Source organism: Cajanus cajan, chromosome 9, assembly GCF_000230855.2.
Source record: "Cajanus cajan strain Asha chromosome 9, NIPB_CcT2T_4, whole genome shotgun sequence".
NCBI classification, from domain to species: Eukaryota; Viridiplantae; Streptophyta; class Magnoliopsida; order Fabales; family Fabaceae; genus Cajanus; species Cajanus cajan.
In genome coordinates this window covers 1,698,054-1,718,855 of record NC_138525.1, presented here as the reverse complement: position 1 = coordinate 1,718,855, position 20,802 = coordinate 1,698,054, and the positions used below count along the sequence as shown (strand labels likewise).

The window sequence follows — 20,802 nt, the reverse complement described above, 5'->3', positions numbered from 1 at the left end:
TAGATCCCTCTAAGCAAGAATTCATAAAATGAACAACAACAAAAAAAAAAAAGAAATTGAACTTCATTTAATGAGAAAATTTTCACTGTCATGTATATATTTTGAAAAGTTGCATTTGATCCATTCTAGAATTATAAACAAGTCTTTTTAATTCTAAAAGTTGATAATATGATTTTAAAATTAACTATTTATAATGCTGAAAAATTACAAATAAAGAAAAAGAAAAAAAAACTCTCTTAAAGGCTCATTTGTAATTGTTTACGGCGATTAAAAGATTTATTTATTTTATTACGTGTTAAAATTTAACCCAAATTTTCATATTTGACATAAAGAAAGGAGGTACGATTCATATTAAAAAAAATCAAATTTAAAACCATGGAGTATATATATATATATATATATATATATATATATATATATATATATATATATATATTATGATACTGAAATGCATCTCCATCCAAATTACTTGCATCCACTTGATTCAATATATTGACTGTTGACATTAGCGGGTTGACTTAATTTCGTTAGATAATGCGATATGGAAACCGCGTTTTAATCCATAAAAAGTGGATCGCGACAATGTAGCAAGTTCATTAGTTGAACACATTCTTATATATATATATATATACATCTATTCATCACTTGTGACTAATTAAGAAGCATCTTCCCAGTCAAGAAAAGAAAGAAACAAGTATATATCTGAACTTAGATAAGCTGTTTCACCAATTCGAGAAGAACATGGGGGTAAGGAATTTGCTTCATTTCGTTTTCTCAAGAAAGTTTCAAAGTTGACTTCTATAACTACAATTTTCTGTTTTGATGAATAAGTTTCAGCCATTTAATTAATTATTTAAAAAATGGTGCAGCAAAAGATCGAAATTGAGGTGCCACTCCACTGTGAGAGATGCAAGAGGAAGATTATGACCATATGCACCACGGCAGATGGTAACGATCATAATCATATCATATAGTTATATGTTCATTTATTGAAAATCATTTTATTAAATTTCCAATGACAAATTAAATAGTTATGCATGGCTTAATTTATTGAATTACGATGTAGGTGTCAGTTCGGTTAGTTTTCAAAGGGAAAACAAATTGGACAGAGTGATGGTTAAAGGAGAAGGAATAGATGCAGCTGGGCTGACTGCATGTTTGAGAAAGAAAGTGAACAAGTATGCTAAGCTACTTAGTGTGGACAATGATGCATGATCGAAGAAGATTCAAGACACTTAACATGCTTGCAGGCTCACTCAAAGATTCGTTATGTGCTTCAATTACTTACTAACCTCATCAGCTTGCCATGCATGTTATGTCATGATTCCATCTTTCAATACGTATAATTGTCAACTTAGAATCTGAATTTTGTATTTCCTCTAGTTATATATTGTACATGTGTGATTGATATATTTGTATGTTATTTATATTATTCATGTGTATTAAACAAATTAAAGTTGTATCCATTATTGTTTGTATGTACCATGGTGGGTTTGTAGAAATGTTATGAATCTCATGTCAGGAGCATGTTAGTTTAATTTGTATAAAAATGATAATAATTTGACACTTCTAGAAATCATACTTACGTATACTTCTGTCTCCGCATTGCGCAGCTTTTTAAAGTTTATTTATTCTATCATGATTCATTATTATCAAATATTATAATATTATTAAATATCCATGGTCTCGATTAATTACTTTAAGATGAATATTTAATTTTTTTAATTCATAATAGAAACTAATAACATTTAATGAAATGTTATATATAAAGACAAATTAACATTTGACAGTGTTAAGAACTTTATATTAAGTTTCTTTTCACATTTATTTTTAAAATAAAACTATTGAAACACAAATCACTAAATTTCTATTTTATGATTCAAATAATATTATATAGATGGAAAGAAAATACTATTAGATACAAATTAAGATTAATCATTATTTTTAGCAGGAATATTTTGTATCAATATCATAATTATAAGACAAATTAAGATTCTTTACCAATATTCTTGTTTTCTGAAATTTGTGTACACATTAATACATATACCATCGCGAGTCGTGATTCATAAGCTGCATATTGGATTATAGGAAATATAGTAAAATTTTAAATATATATTTTGTTTTATAATATTTTCTTGGTAGATAAATAAGTTTGGCAGGAAAATAAGAACAACAAGGAGAGGTTTAAATTTTTTCCACTTTTATTATTTATCTCTATTATATCATTTATCACACCTTATACTTTTCTCACTTTCTTTTTCATTATTATAAAAGAGGAGGGATGCATTATACTTTTGTCTCTAAAAGTAAGTTTACCTAAATTTACTTCGTTCAATAACTCATGTTTTACATTAAATTTCAATAATCCAACCATTGAATTTAAAGTTCTTAATACATAGATCAAACTTGTAAATTTTTAAAAAATTTGAAAATCATTTGATATTTCATTTTATTAATTTAAATTGATGAATAATCATAAAATTATTTTATACATTAATTTGAATTAATGAAATGAAGTATTAAATAATTTTTAATTTTTTTTAAAAATTTACAAATTTGACCTATGAATTAAGAATTTTAAATTCAATCATTAAAATTTGGCGTAAAATATGTGTTATTGAATGAAGTAAGTTTAGGTAAACTTATTTCTAGAGTAACCAGATTCCTCTTCATTATAAAATATAAAATATGTAGTACAAATATTATTATTATTTTTTATATACAGATAATATTCTATCTTTATTATCATAGTTTATGTATAAAATGTTTTTCTTTGACCCTACTCGAACAAAAGTTCACTAGTTTTCATTATTAGAGCATCTACAGTGGGAGTTGCTTATCACTTTAAATGGGTCCTACTATGCCACGTCACTCATAAGCAACTCATATTATATTTTTACAACTTTTACTCCAATGACAATTCCTTATAAGCACCTCAACTTTTTACAACTCATATTACACTTTTTCACACTTTAATTTTTTTACAACTCATATTTTAATATAAAAAAAATTACATAATAAAAAATATATCAAAAATTTTAATAATAAAAAGAAATTTTTACCTCTCCAGCTCTCCAACGTTTATTTTTTTTTATTTACTTCTATCAACTCTTGTCTCACCGCACTCTCTTCACTTTCTCTTCTCCACCCCTCTTTCTCTTCACTCTCTCTTCTCCCACCTTACTCTCTATTCATTCTTTCTTCTCCCACTGCACTTTTCTTCACTCTCTTTTCTCTGACCGGCGCGCGGAGGTGGTCTGGGCTGAGGGGTCGCGCGCGGAGGGGCCACGTGGGGTTCTGGGTCTCACGCGGAGAGGTTTTGGGTCGCATGCGGAGGGGTTCTAGGTCGCACGCGGAGGTGGTCTGGGCTGAGGGGTCGCGCTCGGAGGGGCACGCGGAGGGGTTCTGGGTCGCACGCAGAGGGGTTCTGGCGCTCGCGGTGGTTGCGGTGGTTCTGGCTGCCATTCTGGTCACGCGGTGGTTGCCGGCTGCCGAGTCATGCGCGGAGGGTCATCACCGGAAGTGAAGGGTCGTCGGTCTCCGGCACCACCAGCGCCACCTCCTCCACTAGACACCGCTCCTCCACGGGGGACGGAGGGGTGGCGAACGAACAGGAGGTGCATTGTTTTTTCTGTTTTTCTTTTTCATAAATGTGTTCCACGTAGATGAATGTCAACCAATAAAATTGTTCTTGTCAGTGCTAAGCTCCGTCGCTTGTAGAAGCAATTGTGAAAAAAATTTAAGAAACTCACTTGCCATGTAGGATAGGTCCAACGGGAGTTTCTTATAAGGGCCGTTGCTTAAGAATAAGCAATACGTTAAGCACCCTCCGCTGGAGGTGCTCTTACCGCACTTAACTGTCAATGTTTCTATTATATTTATTAATATCATAAATGAAAATAAATATTCTCTTTTCTAAAATTCTAACACATCTCAATACAAAAATGTGGCCAAAGCCAACATGGTTGCTTTTAAGCAAAAAAACCAGACAAATTCTTACAAAGGCCTATATAAGCTATTAAGGTACACAAAACAAAACATATTCATAGCTTGAACTCAGTCCCCAAAAGACAAGAACTCCCAAATGTCCTAAGACATGACCCAAAAAGAATAAATGTTTAGTCTACATATTACAGGATAGTCCAGTCCAGATTCATATTTTAGGTCAAATGCATGTAAAATCTTCTGCAAAAAACTAAAACAAACATATTCACCAAGTAAATAAATTATTATTGAGCCAAAAATTATCATATGTAGCAATGAAACCATATTAGCTCTCAAAAACTGAGTCCTGGTAAACTCATGGAAGTAGCTTTCTACTTTGTTTGAGAAACAACATAGTTGATGGATAAAAGATCAAAATTCTCAATTCTTGAAATAATCATCATCTACACACCTTGGGACAGCAAAAGCATATAAATTCTGCCAATAAAAATATCAAAACAGACAAGCATCAAAAGGGAAAACAATAATCTCACAGAACGCCAAAAATCTTGTTAAAGCACACCCAAATCATGTCATATACAACAATACCGCAGAATCATTCACAACAACATCAAGCACAATCCATGAATACTCCTGGAATTGAATCCAACGTGAGTGAGATAACCGAAAAGAAAATAAGAAGAAGAAGAGGGGACAAACCAGGAAGCGGAGGGGAAAAACCAGGATGGCGTTGCCTAAATCCAGTACTCAGAAATCCGGTAACGTTCTTGTTCTCGCTCGCTCGCGAAGAGTACGTCCACAAAATTCTGTTTTCATTTTCCCATATATCTTCACGAAGTGAGAAAGATGCAGAAAGATACGAAAAAAAAAAACCGTCAACTTCAATTAAGTTTTTTATTTACGTGAATTTTAAATAAATAAAAAATTAAAAATGAAAACTGAAGCGGACAGTGGGGTCGAGGGGGATGTCGTCAGAGGAAAAGGCAACCTTGGAGAGGTCATGGTCGAGGGTGGAGAGGAGGGAGTAGTGGAGGGCAGAGGAGGAGGGGAGGGAGGAGTAGCAAATGGTCGTGGTGAGGGAGTTGAAGAAGTAGGGGGAGGGGTTGAGGCAGAGGGGAGGGAAGTGGGTTTCGTCCATGAATTCAAGCTCATCGAGGGGGTTGGTGGCAGCGTCAACGGTAGAGAGGTCAACAGGGCGGAAGAGGAGGGAAGGGCGGGGGAGAGGTGGGAGTAGAGGAGGGAGACGAAGGGGAGAGGAGAAATCACGGTGCTCGAAGACAATGGTTACTATGGTATAATTATAAAAATATTAATAAAAATTTAAAAATAAATAATATAAAAATTTAAATACAAAATAATTCTTATTTAAAAGGCTGACATGACATTTAAATGATGTGTACATACACATCAAATACAGTACCAAAACCCCTCATTTATTGGGACACAATAGCAACCCCTAAATATAATGCACAGCCAACAGAACAGAGGGAACGAATCTCTGGTTATATTGAAAACTTTAAGAGTATTAAATGCCAATAATTATATTCACTTGTATCCTATTAATATCTAAATAAATGTTAATTAGCGTATTTATTTAGAGTGTATTTATTTATACTGATCAACTGCCGATAGCAGTGATTAATCTTCTCATTACGTTAAAGCACTTCAAAGAATGAGATAACTGGTCCCAAGATCGATATAGTTAATTACAATGAATCGTGTAATTAATTATATAAATAAAAACACACAGTATTATAATCATCCACTTGATAAAATAGTTATCTTCTAGAAGTACATCTCTTTAGTCACATATATAGCGTACGTAGTATCCAGATGTCCATTGTTCCTAAAAAAAAATGGAAAAAGACTTGTGAATAAAGTTTTGACTTTTGAACATTCTTAGAAGTACATCTCTTTTAAAGTAAGTTTAGGTAAACTTATTCCTAAAGTAACCAGATTCCTCCTCATTATAAAATATAAAATATGTAGTACAAATATTATTATTATTTTTTATATACAAATAATATTCTATCTTTATTATCATAGTTTATGTATAAAATGTTTTTCTTTGACCCTACTCGAACAAAAGTTCACTAGTTTTCATTATTACCGCACTTAACTGTCAGTATTTCTATTATATTTAAATATTAATATCATAAATGAAAATAAATATTCTCTTTTCTAAAATTCTAACACATCTTAATACAAAAATGTGGCCAAAGCCAACATGGGTTGCTTTTAAGCAAAAAAACCAGACAAATTCTTACTGAATAAGACAACAACCTCGAAAAGGCACGCTTCCTCGAGTATTTTTATAAATAAGACAGAAAAACAGGAGTTAAGAGTGAAATAGGATTGGATCAAGTAAAATTTTGAGGATCGCTATTAATTGATAAGGATTAGAATTCTTTACAGATAGAAACAGTGTTTGTATTATAAATAAAAAATACCATCCATCATAACATCCTGCACAACAAACTTTACATTTATCTTTTATCTCCAAATGGTTGATCTGGTGACAGAAAGATCCTTCCCTATCAACAGAATATGAAAATTTGATACCAATTCTTTCCTCAAAATATGTGAAGAAACACAAGTAAATTGCACTGTTTAATTCAAATAGTCCTAAGCAACTTTATTATGCTAGCAATATTATTTCATTATGAATTTTTAATATAACATTATTTTTGCTTCAGTTTACATTACCAAATCATAAATGGCTATCAAGTCACTTCTCCATCACAACTCACTATATTTATACTGTCTCACCAACCATAATGAAGAACAACTCCATGACCTCAAAATATTTATATATTTTGGAAAGCATGAAAGACGAAAGAAATACCAAACCACCATATAATAATGGCCATCCAAAAATAGATGCCTTTCTTTTTTGTGGGGTGGGGGAGAAAGGATGGTTAATGGATTGATTAAACATGACATCTTTATTACACCAAAGCCTTGAAGACTTCAGTTAGCATAGATGCCTCTAATTTGTCTTTTTGCAAAGTTTTACATGTTTGAACTCATTGCTTCTCATTTTGTACATGTATCTCAATTTTCTCATCTTATAGGTTGGTTGCAAAAATGGCACAAAAGCATGCCAGCTATAAAGAAAGGGAAAAAAAAAGATGGAACAAACTTATTCTCTGTTAGAAATTTCCTGATCAACTAAATATTCACTAGGAATTTCATCCTGTGGTCTCTTTGCAAATGTGTCTCCATCATATTCTGCATCGTCCTCTGAGTTTTCATCGCTGCTCCATTTTCTTTTCATGATTTTTGGGACTATGCGAGCTACTTTAGTCTCCAACATTTCATCATTATTATTTATCCGTTCAAACCGAACAGCACTCACCTTTCTGGCATTTCCAGCTAGTATCTGCACAAAAGAAAAAGAAGCCACATGTTTTCCACTCTAAAGACAGAGAAGCTCTAGATTCAGTTAATTACTTCAGAGTTCAGACAGATTGATGAAAAACAGTTAATTTGTAACCTTACGAATGTAGCTTACACAAGTTAGAAAATTGCAAGGATTCTTGGCAGTCAAACAGAAAAGAATACAGCACAGAAGAATGTTAGATTATAAATTTAGGATTTTTAGCTAACATGGTAAGTCTAAAATTGTTGATCAATAAATCACTTGTAAACAATGCAAAATGGAAACCTCCTACAAAATGGAAAAACTCTATATTTGACAAGTTAACAATATACTATTCTTGTTGGAAACCTGCCTTAATTATGGTCACCCTAGCCTGCTGATTATGGCTGTGGTCACTTTGGGCTGCCTTAATCGCAACCTCAAGGGTGGTATAATTTAGTTTCAAATCAACTAGAGATATGTCTAAAATAAAGCTTTTAAAACTTGGGCAGTCCTTACCTTTAAGTCAGTTTTATAATATTGAATTCAGCACAAACCCACATTATAAGAATTCTAAAATTGCTTCTTCAACTATATGCTCTAAAATCAGCAAGACTACCTAAACAAACAAACTTTTAGATAGCAACAGACTGATTACCTCAAGTTTGAAAATCTGGTTCTTCTCCTTCTGATCCTGCTGGTCAGTATTGGACTCATTGCTATCATCTTCATCTTCCCTTTCAAGAACTACTTTGATGCACTCACCTGTCCTTGGAATGTATCCAAATGCTTCACACACAAAGCCTGATACTGTCTCATATTGGTGACCCTGAAAGAGTAGATGTCACCTTAGTATCAAGAGGCCTGAAATTCTTAATCAGACATAGCAATATGAAAAATAAGCAAAATTAATTTCAATATGAGATCATTGTCTCAACTCCAAACCCCAGGATTCATGAAACCCAATTATTGTTAACAGCATAAATTTCTCCAAAGATATTGCACAGTTGCACATATTCCCAATTTAGCCCACAACTTGAGTAGAAATAACAAGCTAACATAAGTAATGTATTAACATAAGCTGCTTGAAATCCAATGGAGCAGATGCCTATTTGAGATGCAAAGATAGGTCTACAATGCTACAATGATTCTCAAGGGCAAATTCGTAAACAACTTAATTATTGCTATACTACTAATAACAAGATGTGATCTTGGATATTAAGTAGGAAAAGCTGACTAGATAGTGCAACAAAGAAAGTCACACTATAGTCAAAATAAGCACAGCCATTTGAAGACAAATAAGGCAGTTGCATGTGAAAAAAGTGGTAAACCTCTGGCATCTTGATATTCAAATCTTCAGAGAGCTGATCAATGGATGTATTTGCATCAACATCAAAAACACCCTCAGCTCGCATTACTATGTAGCCAGTTTTTTTTTGTATCTCCTCCTGTAGAATCAGCAGGAAGAATGTAAAAATTATTTAACGAAAAATCAGCATGCAGCAAATAGGTGTAGTTATAAAAAAATAAAATCAAAGGCATAATTAGGCACTAATAGCTAAATTCAAAGTGCATTTATGTCCCACTGCTGTTAGAGAAATGACCTGAACAAACACTTAACATTATGAGTAAGCCATGTCCAATAAACTTGCAGGAATGATAGAATTGAACAAAATGTATCATTTTTATTTTTTCTGCGGAGCAGAACTTGAATAAAGATTTGTTTCGCACCGACAACTGAAAGCCTCCAAACACATAATATATGCGAAATGAAATTATTTAACAATCAAATCTAGAGTGCCCACTTACAACTCCCAAAACAAATGTTTTTTGCTACTTCTTTGTTTATAAGAAAGGTTAAGATATTGATAAAAACTCTACTATGCTGGACTTGTCTGGAAAATGGGTAAGAAATATGACACATATGAGGTGGGTTCACGTACTAACAACTGGCCAGGGGGAGGTATCTTGGAACTATCCCACTAGTATTGGTAGTGTTAATATTCAGCATTCATATCAGTTTCTTTCCTCAGTTTGAGCTAGTTTTTATCAGTTACCCAGAAATTATGGGTAGAACTAATAGTTTGACCTATTTTTTTTCCTTCTGGAGATTCTGTTACTTTAAGCCATAAATTTCAGCTCACGTTGCATTAATTTAAAAAACTTAAACCTTGTTAACTGCTTTGAATTATATCAATATGAAGCCATGCAAAGAGAGCCTAAGATAAAGTTTATAGTAAAGCACTAGAAGCCATTAAACAATAGATTTGTCAGCATTTATATTGTTAGTTATGTGACAATGAAAATAACTTGGAAAGGTACGCACTACACAGATTATGCAGTCAGGTCAAATAAATGTTCCATATGAAACTGTTGTTGAACAAAGTGTATAGAATAAAAAGCAACGTTTGTTTCTTCTTTTGGGTGAAGCCGAGTAAAGATAGATGAATTCAATATATGATCCCCTCTTAAGTTATTTGAAAATAAATTTAAAGAAACATAGTAAAGATTTAGCACTAGCATTTTACCTTTGAGTCATTTTCATCAAAGATTTCACCAACAATTTCCTCAACAACATCCTCGAGAGTTACAATCTGTCAGATGGCAATATCAAAAAGACATCTAGATTTGATGAACCAAAAATTGTTAGAACTTATAAGCAGTTTACACATAATGGATTTCAGAAGACTTTGATAATCTAATTACAATACAATCTAATAAATTGTCTAAAGAAGTAAATCTCACTCTCAATTTATCTATGACTAAAAAGGATTTATATCTACAACTAGTCTTGAATGCAACAGGCATGTAGAAGGATGAACCAAAAAATCATTTAAAAGATGAACTCAAAGGATCAAAGAAACACTGCCATTAGATATTCGAACATAATTGTAACCAGAACCAAAAAAGATTAAAAAAAGAGCATAATGAGAATAATGGGTAAACAAGGGCATTTAGTAAATCAGAATTTCCTTGTAACCAGAAAGACTTTTGATTTACTACAGTGTTTTTGGATCAGTAAAGTGAGAGAAAAAATAAATTATATTGGAGCACAAGACACAAAACAATGCATAGTACGATGGATCGCAAGTGTACAGCTATAATGCACTTGGACGTGTAACTACAACCATAAGAACTAATATTTCTACAGGATTATTTATAAACATTCTTGTAATAGTTCATGACGATGGGAATGATGTCAATGTTGATTCTGTTAAGTTTTATTTCAAATTTGCATAAAAAAGAGGTTCATATATAATTAGAAACTATCTTGAAAGAAATGAAACCCATAGTGATACTACGTTCTAATTGATATCTTTCATAGACTTACTTTTTGGGCAAATGGTTGTAATTAGCATGGAATATATATCATTGGTGAATCACAAATTTACAGATTTATATTCATATTTATGTCAAACAAATAGATCTGAGTTAGTGGTATTCTGATACAGTGTGCACATACCCCCACAGTTCCACCATACTCATTAAGAACAACTGCCATGTGAACCTTCCTGATTCTGAACTCTCTGAGAAGATTCCAAACAGACATTGAATCTGCAAAATCAGTAATAATATTTTATTAAACATTCTGCACCAAGTTAAACAGATAGATGTGCTCCTATCCCAAACAATTCAATATGAGGTGCAAAAATCATAACCATTAGTGGTCAAGACATAGTAAGTCAGCTGCTGCTTAATTCTTTGTCCATACATGAATGAATGTTTAATTGTAAAATTCTAGTACGTGACAGAAAGCCAATCTGTTTAACATCCCCCTTCTACCCTCCCAACCAGCATGTATAAGTTTATAAAAGATTTGCAGAATTTATAGATGGAAAAATGATATCTTGATGAAACAATGATAGGATATTAGCATGTTTAGGATAGACTCTTAAGAGGTCAGAATGACAATTCAGAGCCTCCAGAATCTATTCTGGCAATGCTCTAAAATATATATATAATATATAACAATCAACAAAGCAGAGTGACAAAGCAAATTAGTTGGGCAGAAGATTAGATAAAAAGACAAAAAGAGGATAGGTCAGAAGATTAGTTAGGTCTTGGGAGGGTATGATGTGTTCGAATAACCCCCCAAGACCCTCTACTAACAATACAACACCAACCATGAGATGTAATACACAAACAGGCAAACTGAAGATGAAAAAAGTTACCAGGTACAAAATATGCAGGCTTGTGAGCCATATCTCCAACCGTAGTACTTTCTAGCAAATCACCCTTCAAAACCAAACAGATTATAATTCTGCAAACTATGAGATTGGGGATATAATTAATAGGTAAAGCACTAGTAATTCAATAGGTGGTGTAAAATCACCCAACCTTTTGAACATAATCCAGCAGATCCATTGCATATGCTATACCCATTATATTATCAACACGTTGCTCAAAAACAGGTACCCTAGGGAACATGTTGTGATCCAGTTAGTACATTGGAAAAAAAGATCACAGTAAATTTGAAGCCAGCAAATCTTCAAATACCTTGAGTACTGATGTGTGACCCACAAGTGATGAAAGTCTACCAGGCTTAAACTCGCATCAATTGCAACAACATCAACAAGAGGTGTCATAACCTCTCTGACATGTGTGTCTTTAATCTCTAACACATTTTCAATCATATCCTATAACATATTATATATTTAAGATGCTTAACAGATAGAAGAGAAATAAAAATGCATTAAAATATCTATAATAATCAATGAAGATAAGGATTTTGTAAGTTTGTTAAGAAGCATGACAACAAAGTAGCATACATCATTATTAAAAAAAGAAAAAAAGTAAATTACACTGACACAACTTGAAGTTTCATCAAATTTCTTTTGATACCCTCGTTTCTTTAACCTTACAATCACTTCCTTAATTATTTGAAAAACATTACACTAGCATCCCTTATACATTACATTGAGCCCCTTATTATTTGAAAAACATTACACCATATCCCCTTATAAAGGAGGTTGTTGTAAACATTAAAAAAACAAAAGGGAGCGGGTGGGGGAAGGGGTGCAACCTCACTTGAGACATGGTGTAATTTACTCTGAAAGGGCACATTTCCTTATGGAAAATTAATATATATATATATATATATATATATAAATATATAAATATTTATGCTTTTCAGATGGAACTTCAGTTTCCATTTCTTAAAACAATGATGTACTTCAAGCGAAACAAATTCTTGAAATGAAACATATTTATGAAATTATATTTCTATAAATGAAAGAAAATGCTAAACATTTTGAAGACAAATATATAATAATATTATTAGAAGAGGAGGAGTCCGTTTACTTCAGCAATAAGTCTACCTAGACTTACTCCATTCAATAACTCATGTTCCTCATCAAATTTCAACAATCCAACCGTTGAATTTAAAGTTTTTAATGCATAGGTTAAGTCTACAAATTTTTTAAAAAATTAAAAATTATTTGATACTTCATTTCATTAATTTAAATTGATGGATAATCATAAAATCATTCTATACATTAATTTGAATTAATGAAACAAAATGTTAAATGATTTTCAAATTTTTTTAAAATTTACAAATTTAATCTATGCATTAAAAACTTTAAATTCAATGGTTGGATCGTTAAAATTTGATGTAAAACTTGTGTTATTGAACAGAGTAAGTTTAGGTAGACTTACTCCTAAAATAAACGGATTCCTCCTCTTATTATAATATTAAACCCAATATTCATTACCTGTTCTTCCTCCTCTATTGCCCCACTTAATTCTGCACCTCTTAGCATCAATTTTAGCTCATCTTCAGTTACATATGGCTCACTGGTAAAGTAAGCAATGGTTTTAGTGTTGCACTTCAAAAAAATCAACAAAAATATGTCCCACAATCATTGCTTCAACTAACAGATGCCACTTTCCATATGATTTAAATACTAGGTTGGCAAACCATGGTTACTCTTTCAAACTAGGGTTCAAAAATACATTAAAGGAATAAAAAAAACCTATCAACCAAATTAGAAACCAAAATACAGGAAAACTATTATGAAGAATCTACCACATATAAAACCCTCATAATCAATAAAATAATTTCATTTGTTCTCTTTCTCATAACATTTGGGGAAAAAAACTCAACCTTAGGAAATGGACAGATACATGACACATGGGTGAAAATAAAAGAGAATCATACTTGAGATGAAGAAACCAAGATTTAGCATTAGATTAGAATTAGATTTCACAAAAACATTTATAAAGAAGCAAAAGAAATAGATATATTATGATGAGAGAAGATTAATCTCTGGCTATCTTTTCAGCAAACCTTCTTCCTTTTAGGCCAAGCAATTTCAGCATCCCCATTGAAAGATAAGTAACAATCCTTCCTACAGGATACAACACCAGGGAAAGCCATGCCACTGGCCTGACCTAGAGGCATTAGGATCAATATCAATATTTGTTACAAAAAAATTGAAGCAAAAATATCATGTAAATATGAATGATGCGTGACATATAAACACAAATGATTAGTCAGCATCATTTCTGTTCTTAAATATAATAAAAGACAAAATATTTACAACTTACCACGAACCGAGCCACTTCTGTGGCATTATGAACAGCTATGCTTTTTGGAGTGATTTCAGTGAGAAGCAAAATGGCAACCTTGTTTGATTTCAGAGGGAAGAGAGAAGTTGGATATTATTAGAAAAAAAGAATTAAATGAATACATGTGTACAAACTTGCACACCATATGCATTGTTCTGTGATCAACTGATGCAATCAATTTGTTTGAAAAGATATTTTATAATTCTATTGTAAATCCCGTAAAAAAAAAAAAAAAAAAAAAAAAAAACTGTAACACAAAATAGAATAGGTATATCTTACATCCTATTATGTTGTCTAAACTGCTGATGTTTGGACAGCTTTTGAATGTGTAAATTCAAAGACCATATCACATCAACCCCTTTTTCTATCCTACTCAAAAGTTAGCTTAGGCACCTTTTTCACAAATAGCTTAGACATCTTTACATGTCAAATTCTTGTTCCCATCACATCAGGATTTGCAAGTTTAATGGGCAGCATGTTGATATACTGAAAGATTCAATGTTCCAAATGAATAATAATCAAGTGGCCTAGTGAATCTGATTTTTTTGTAATCAAATCAATGCATAAGCCATTTAAGCATGTTTTGATGTTTTGAAAATAGTATATTTCATTAACATTTGAGAAAGAAAACCAAAACATACAGTCATCACTCCTGTTGCTGCACTAACACCAGCTTCACCAAATATAGCAGTTGCTGCTTCTGTGACCAGAGCAGTGGCCCCAATATTGACCACCCTGCATACAACAAAATATTAACATGAGAAACATTCTATACTCTAGTTGAAAAACATTTTTTTATAATGAGATCAATGAGGAGAATACGTTGTGCCAATAAGTATTGTTGTAAGGAATCGAGTAACATCACTTCGGAGTAGTCTGAATACACCATTTTCAGCCTCCTTTTCAGCCAACTCACGAACCTTACACATTGTCATCAATAGATATTAGAAATTAAGATTCAACTCTAATCAGCTAAACTAGTATAGGGAATAACAAATCTAATGTGCAAAATCTGAGAACATATAAGGAACCAGAAACATTTTTGAAAAGAAAAGGAAATATAGTAATTGATTCTTAAATCAGAAACCTTTAATTTCCATACTAACATATAGGTGAGTTATGAAATCCCTAGCTATCAGTCATTCATAAATTCTGCAGTAAAACCAATATTTCAATCAAATTATGATGTTGTATTAAATTTAGGACATTGGCCCAAAGATATGAATATAAAGCAATATATATCGCATATTGAGCTATTATATCAAGTCTTGATAAACTTATATCTCAATACATGAGAAATGAAGATTATATAAATGAACCAAAGAAATCTTAGTGTTTGCACATAGGAAGATGGCAGATGAATTTTCGGTCAGTATCATCTTAAGCAAAATCCAAATTTTATTTCTTCAAAAGATGAGAAACTTTCAGCAATTGGATGTCAAAATAAATTTCATTGTTAACAATGTTACCATATGATCAGTAAAAATAATGAGTCTCTTTCCACAAAGTTCACCTCCAAAATCCAATCTACTCTGACAACAATCCTTTTGACCAACTTGACCTTATCATTTAGTAGGTCTATACGGAATAATGCTATAATAAGGAACAAAAAAGAGTTCATGTTTCCTAGGCACAGCTCCTACTTTCATACAACATAAAAAGTATAACGCAGAAAAGAAAGCCAAAGTAAACAAGGTACCTTCCATGGCCAAAGCGTGGTGATTGAAGTCTCTGCCATAGAGAAAAAAGCTGAAAGGCCCAAAAGCATTGCCAGCACCAAACCTTGCTCCTTAAATATACGAAGAACCTGTGACACTTTAGGCCATGTATTCCTAAGCAAAAGTATGCTCTGTCCAATAACACCATATCCTGCATTCACAACACCTTCAATAGCAAAAACTCGCGGACATACAAACACCAATATCCCACAAACAGTAGCAGCCAGGATGATTCCCCTCTTCAACAATTCCTGAATGAAATTCAAATTGGCTTTGGAAACAGCATTTCTATCGCTCATACAATCCCCAGTACCACCTAAACACCTCAACCGTGTTCTATCTACTAACTTGGCATCCGCCCCAAAACTTGAAACCTGAAGGCTTCTAAAAGTGGATGAACCAACACAATTGGACGCAAAAGGAAAAGGGTATCTAGTGTTTCTACCCAAAACTTTGATTGGAATGCTCTTTCGGCAATTCTCGTGCGAAGGGTAAAACAATCTGGAACCGGAGATGAAGGCTTGGTGACTGAGAACCCAAGATTCGAGTGCCATCACTAATAACAGAACCAAAAACACCCACCAATTCAAAATTGAAAATTCATGCAAAGAACTATGAATAAAGGCAAGTAAGTCAAGAAAGTAGTTGTATCTTGCTTAGTAATAAAATGGGTAAGACAGAGTGGTAAAAGAATTGGTTGTCTTATGCAACACATGAAAGGGAATAGCAATAAAGAAGAAATCCTATGTAGGGAAAATAGCTTAAATATTAAAGTGTTTTGGAATAAAAAATTGGAAATGTGAAACGGAGAAATGGAGTAAAATTAGGGTTTGGAAAGGAATGGTGGAAGGTGGAAGAGGTGGCGCGTGCATTCGCAGACATTGCTTGCTACTTACCAGATCCCAGGTTTCACTAACAAGTGGGTTGGAATTTCAACTTTTTCAGTTTTGTTTTAATTCACATTTCATTCCAATTTTTTTAAAAAGGAAATTTTAGTTACCAGTGTTAAAATATTTATTTTTTTAATTACAATGTGTCTCTAACCCAACGGGTAAAATATATAAAAACATTTATAATAGGTTGATTATCTTAGTTTTTAAGAAAAAAATATTATGCCTTAAAATTTAATAGTTAATCATACATCTTAATTTGTTTTTTTTTAAGAAAATTAATTTACATATGTTTAATTCCTGTTTAAAAGAAGTAACTATAAATAATTTATTTGAACTTATTTTTATATTATAAATACTTACGAGAGTATTTCATGTATAATATATTTTTAATTTATTTTCATATTTTTTTTTATATAACTTATTAGAATAATTTCCGTTTAAAAAAAACTTACTAGAGTAATATATACCGGACAAAAAGACTTACATGTCAGTTTCGAATAAAGTCAAATATAAAGAATATGTTTATTTTTATTTTTATAAATTAATTTTTTTCTCGGCACCTGAATTAATATAAATATTAACATATACATACAATTATAATTATTTGATACTTAAATTTTTTTTCTTAGAAATTGAAAATAAGTAAATGGCGAGTAGTTATTTTCATTTGTAATATTTTTGTAATATCTATAAATGGAATATCTCATTTTAGTGTATATAAATTTTGAATTAATTTAATTTTATAACTATTAATTTAGGTATTTTTTTCATTATTATTTATTTATTTATATATTTGTTTTCTCTTTGTTTTACTTCAACAAAATTCAACTTTCCAACTTTTTACCCTTTAAATAATGAATAATTATCTTTTTTATTTTTTAAAAAAAGACATGAAGTAATTTTTTTTCTTCTAATATATATAATGTTAGTATATTATCTATTTATTTAAATTTTTATTTTTAAAATATTTTTTTATAAGTATTTATGTAATAGTGTATCCTAAAACTTTTTAAAGTTGTGTAAGATCTTATTAACATGTATATTCAAATAAAGAGAATTTATTAATTTTTAAGGATTTATAGCATTTCTAATAATATAACTCATTTTATGTTACCATTTTTTTTAGACCTTTAATTAATTACTCATCATATTCTCTATACTTAATGGTTTATAATTTAATAGCAAAAACAACTGCTTACCTAGGACTAGATATTCACAATACTTAAATATGTACTTTACATTGTGTTTATAAGTGTAAAAATGACTTTGTAAGTGTAAAACAATATATGTACAATAATCTAGAAATGTAGAATATACTCTCTAAATTGTCGATCTAGCAACATTTGCTTGCAAGCTATGTAAGAGTAGCATCAAAACAATATCAACATCATCATCTATCAAATGACCTCTAGCGCATATCTCTTCATATCTATTTCTACTCTACTTTCATACCAAATATGATTATTATAGTCTAATTATATGAAAATACATAAGGATAATCTAATGTTTAAAATAATTCAACAAAATCAGTATAAAAATATAAGTAAATATATTGTCAACTTACAACTTTTTCACACAATACAACATATTATCAACTTGAACAACACAAGATTAGCACCTCATGTTACAACACAACAGCACCTTTCATCACAAGTAAACATTGCATATGACAACACTACTCAATCTATATATCATATGCACAACATAGCAACTAAATGCATCATCATGCATTTCAATCGAAAAGTCTCATACAATACAAGTGAACATTCTAAGTGGTTTGATCCTATAGAACCAACAACTCGATCTTTTCAATCAAGTATGATCAACAACCAATTTGGATAAAAATTACCAACACAACATGGTTTCTCGAATTTTTGCACTTAAATTAGAAAGTATAGTATTCTTGTAAGGGTATAACAACTTGGGTGTGAGTCTATTACATTATTAGCTAGCATCACTAAGTCGTCTATAGATTTAACTTGTTGAGTATCCTTCAAATACTATACCCTTCGAGTACTTAATTAGGGATTTTAATCTCCAATCTTATACCTTCCTCTAATTTGGTCTCTTTATACATGCATGCATCGACCTTTCCCACATATAGATCAATAATGGTCGCTTGTAGTTGGTATGCCTTGACCTGATCCACATACTGCATCAACTAAGGTCCTAGAGGAGACTAACTATCCTTTTTAAGGGTCAACTTCCTAGGAAAGATTAAAAAAAAAATTGGACTCTCAAAGCACGATAACACAATATTCTCACAATGGGATATGCAATTTTAAAAAGACTCTTCCTCAAGTCTTAGGTCAATCAATATAATACAACTTTGATGTCAAAGTATTCTAAACACAACTACTCAACTAAACAACATACAACTCAACTCAACTTTTAATCATTCAACTAAATAACATACAACTAAACTCAACTAAGCAACTATACAATATCATATATCAATATATAGAGACATGACATCAATATACAACATATAGTACAACATAGACACCATACAACATGTTCACCAATTTCATCATAAGCAACAAGTTAAAATAACACAACCTGCACCTGTTGTTATCTACCATACGTCTGATGCCATCGAGGTAAGGAGCCTTCTGCCTCACCCACACTTGATGTCATGCAACCTATGCTCGAAGTGGATTAGGTAAAGTTCCCCTGGACCTTCATGTCTGGCATGGTGAAGTCCCATGCTTGACCTCAAACCAACCCAAGATGATTCTCTCTCCTCACACCTAACACCACTCCTTTGATGCTTGACACCAAATTAGGCAGGGTCAATTATTTCATCCTAACCCAACACCATTCAAATCACGCCGATGTTAGTTCAATCCAAGACAATTCTCTCTCTTCACATTCGACACCACCAATCTTGCACTGACATAAGTAAGACAAAGTGTTTCTGATTGAACCACATCCAACTCCATGAAGGCACGTACGGAGTGACTAAGAGTTTGGCATATAAAGATCACAAATTTGGCCCTCCTATCACCTAAAAACCAAGAAATATGACATGCAACACAAGAAAACATAATCACACAACATCAACAACTCATTTTCAACAACTTCAACATGCAATCAACACAATGATCAAATCATCAAATTCTTTCAACATATTCAAGAAAACACCCAAAACCTAAAATCTTTAAATCTTCTATCGCAAAAACATCATTACAACCATGATCTAACCACAATCATACAACACAACTTTAAAACCCAATAAGAAACCAAGTTTTAACTTCCTCTACCTTAACTCTAAGTCAAACTAGAATGAAGAAAAGGAAGAATGAGGTTTCAAGCTCTAAAAAAACTTCACACCAACAACAATCCTTGGCTCCAACAGCTCCAAATCACTGTCTAGCTACTCCACTACAATCTTCTAAAACTCCATAGACTAGAAAGAGGAAGAAGAAGGGTTATTAAAACCAAAACTCTTCTCTCTAGACTTTCTGCATAAATGAACTTATGAAATCTACTTCTTAAGAAAAACCTTATATATTATTTTCTATTGGTCAACTTGACCTTTACTCAAAGCAATCATCTAATAACTGAAACTTAGAGGAATTCCTTAATTCCTTAGAGTTTATCAATATAAAACAACAATATTTATTTTAATAAAATCAACAACAACTAGTAAACAAGTACATTATTACATTTAAGATATTTCTCTATTTTTTTTTGCTATAATGAAAAAACTTGATTTGAATTCTTAATTCACTTTATGTTGGTTCCATAATGAACTCCACTATTTTATATTTTTATTTAAAATTATTTGTTAATAAATAATTTTTTTAATCATTTTTTAAGAAACTAAAAGATTGCATTAATATAAAAGTAGGCATGAGGCATGTTGGTACAAGATGCAAATAAAACACCAAGATGGACAAACAAGTACTTAACAAACCCCCTTGCTAACAGTCATAAATTGCCTAGATACATATTTTGCACACGTACCAACTCACCGATAATATCTTCTAACTTAGCATCGAAAGACATGTTAATTGATTTTGAAACCAGCATGCTAATGGGTAGTGCACCCGTGCTTTACCATAAATTGCCACGATAGAAGTTGCACCCTCTCTAACATATCAGATTTTGACAACACCTTTGCATTAAAACTGACATCATTTTTTACCTTCCAAATCATCTACAATGTTGCATACCAGACACAACACCAAGTCTGTTTTTTTCTTTCCTGAAAACCCATCACACCAAAAAAGAACATGTTTTGTAATGCAAAATTCGTCGGAGTAAGCAATGCAAGCCTTAGTTCTACGCTATTTTAGGGTCCCAATGGGTATGG

At 31.8% G+C, this 20,802-nt stretch overlaps 2 protein-coding genes across 2 annotated transcripts; one reads left to right on the top strand and one right to left on the bottom strand.

Moving 5' to 3' along the window:
• Nucleotides 1-637: 637 nt before the first annotated feature.
• LOC114915331 (heavy metal-associated isoprenylated plant protein 47) lies at nucleotides 638-3,849 on the top strand. Its single transcript, XM_029269927.2, has 3 exons — nucleotides 638-747; nucleotides 870-948; nucleotides 1,067-3,849. Exons 1-3 carry the CDS (start codon nucleotides 742-744, stop codon nucleotides 1,213-1,215), a joined length of 234 nt encoding a protein of 77 aa, XP_029125760.1. The 5' UTR covers nucleotides 638-741; the 3' UTR covers nucleotides 1,216-3,849.
• A 3,022-nt stretch (nucleotides 3,850-6,871) lies between these two features.
• Nucleotides 6,872-16,522, bottom strand: LOC109791644 (DUF21 domain-containing protein At1g55930, chloroplastic). The gene is made up of 14 exons (XM_083063095.1): nucleotides 15,573-16,522; nucleotides 14,696-14,793; nucleotides 14,515-14,608; nucleotides 13,853-13,930; nucleotides 13,593-13,696; nucleotides 13,018-13,099; nucleotides 11,804-11,943; nucleotides 11,645-11,723; nucleotides 11,479-11,542; nucleotides 10,770-10,861; nucleotides 9,835-9,900; nucleotides 8,638-8,754; nucleotides 7,965-8,135; nucleotides 6,872-7,327 (listed from the first exon to the last, which is right to left on the bottom strand). Exons 1-14 carry the CDS (start codon nucleotides 16,143-16,145, stop codon nucleotides 7,088-7,090), a joined length of 1,998 nt encoding a protein of 665 aa, XP_082919221.1. The 5' UTR covers nucleotides 16,146-16,522; the 3' UTR covers nucleotides 6,872-7,087.
• Between the last annotated feature and the right edge of the window lie 4,280 nt (nucleotides 16,523-20,802).

Excerpts from the sequence above, each read along its gene's own strand:
- LOC114915331 (XM_029269927.2), top strand. Across the intron at positions 949-1,066 it reads CATATGCACCACGGCAGATG|GTGTCAGTTCGGTTAGTTTT; the intron begins GTAACGATCATA and ends ATTACGATGTAG.
- LOC109791644 (XM_083063095.1), bottom strand. The coding sequence starts at position 16,145 with ATGGCACTCGAATCTTGGGTTCTCAGTCACCAAGCCTTCATCTCCGGT. Across the intron at positions 14,609-14,695 it reads ACAATACTTATTGGCACAAC|GGTGGTCAATATTGGGGCCA; the intron begins GTATTCTCCTCA and ends TGTTGTATGCAG. Across the intron at positions 11,944-13,017 it reads CAATAGAGGAGGAAGAACAG|GATATGATTGAAAATGTGTT; the intron begins GTAATGAATATT and ends AATATGTTATAG.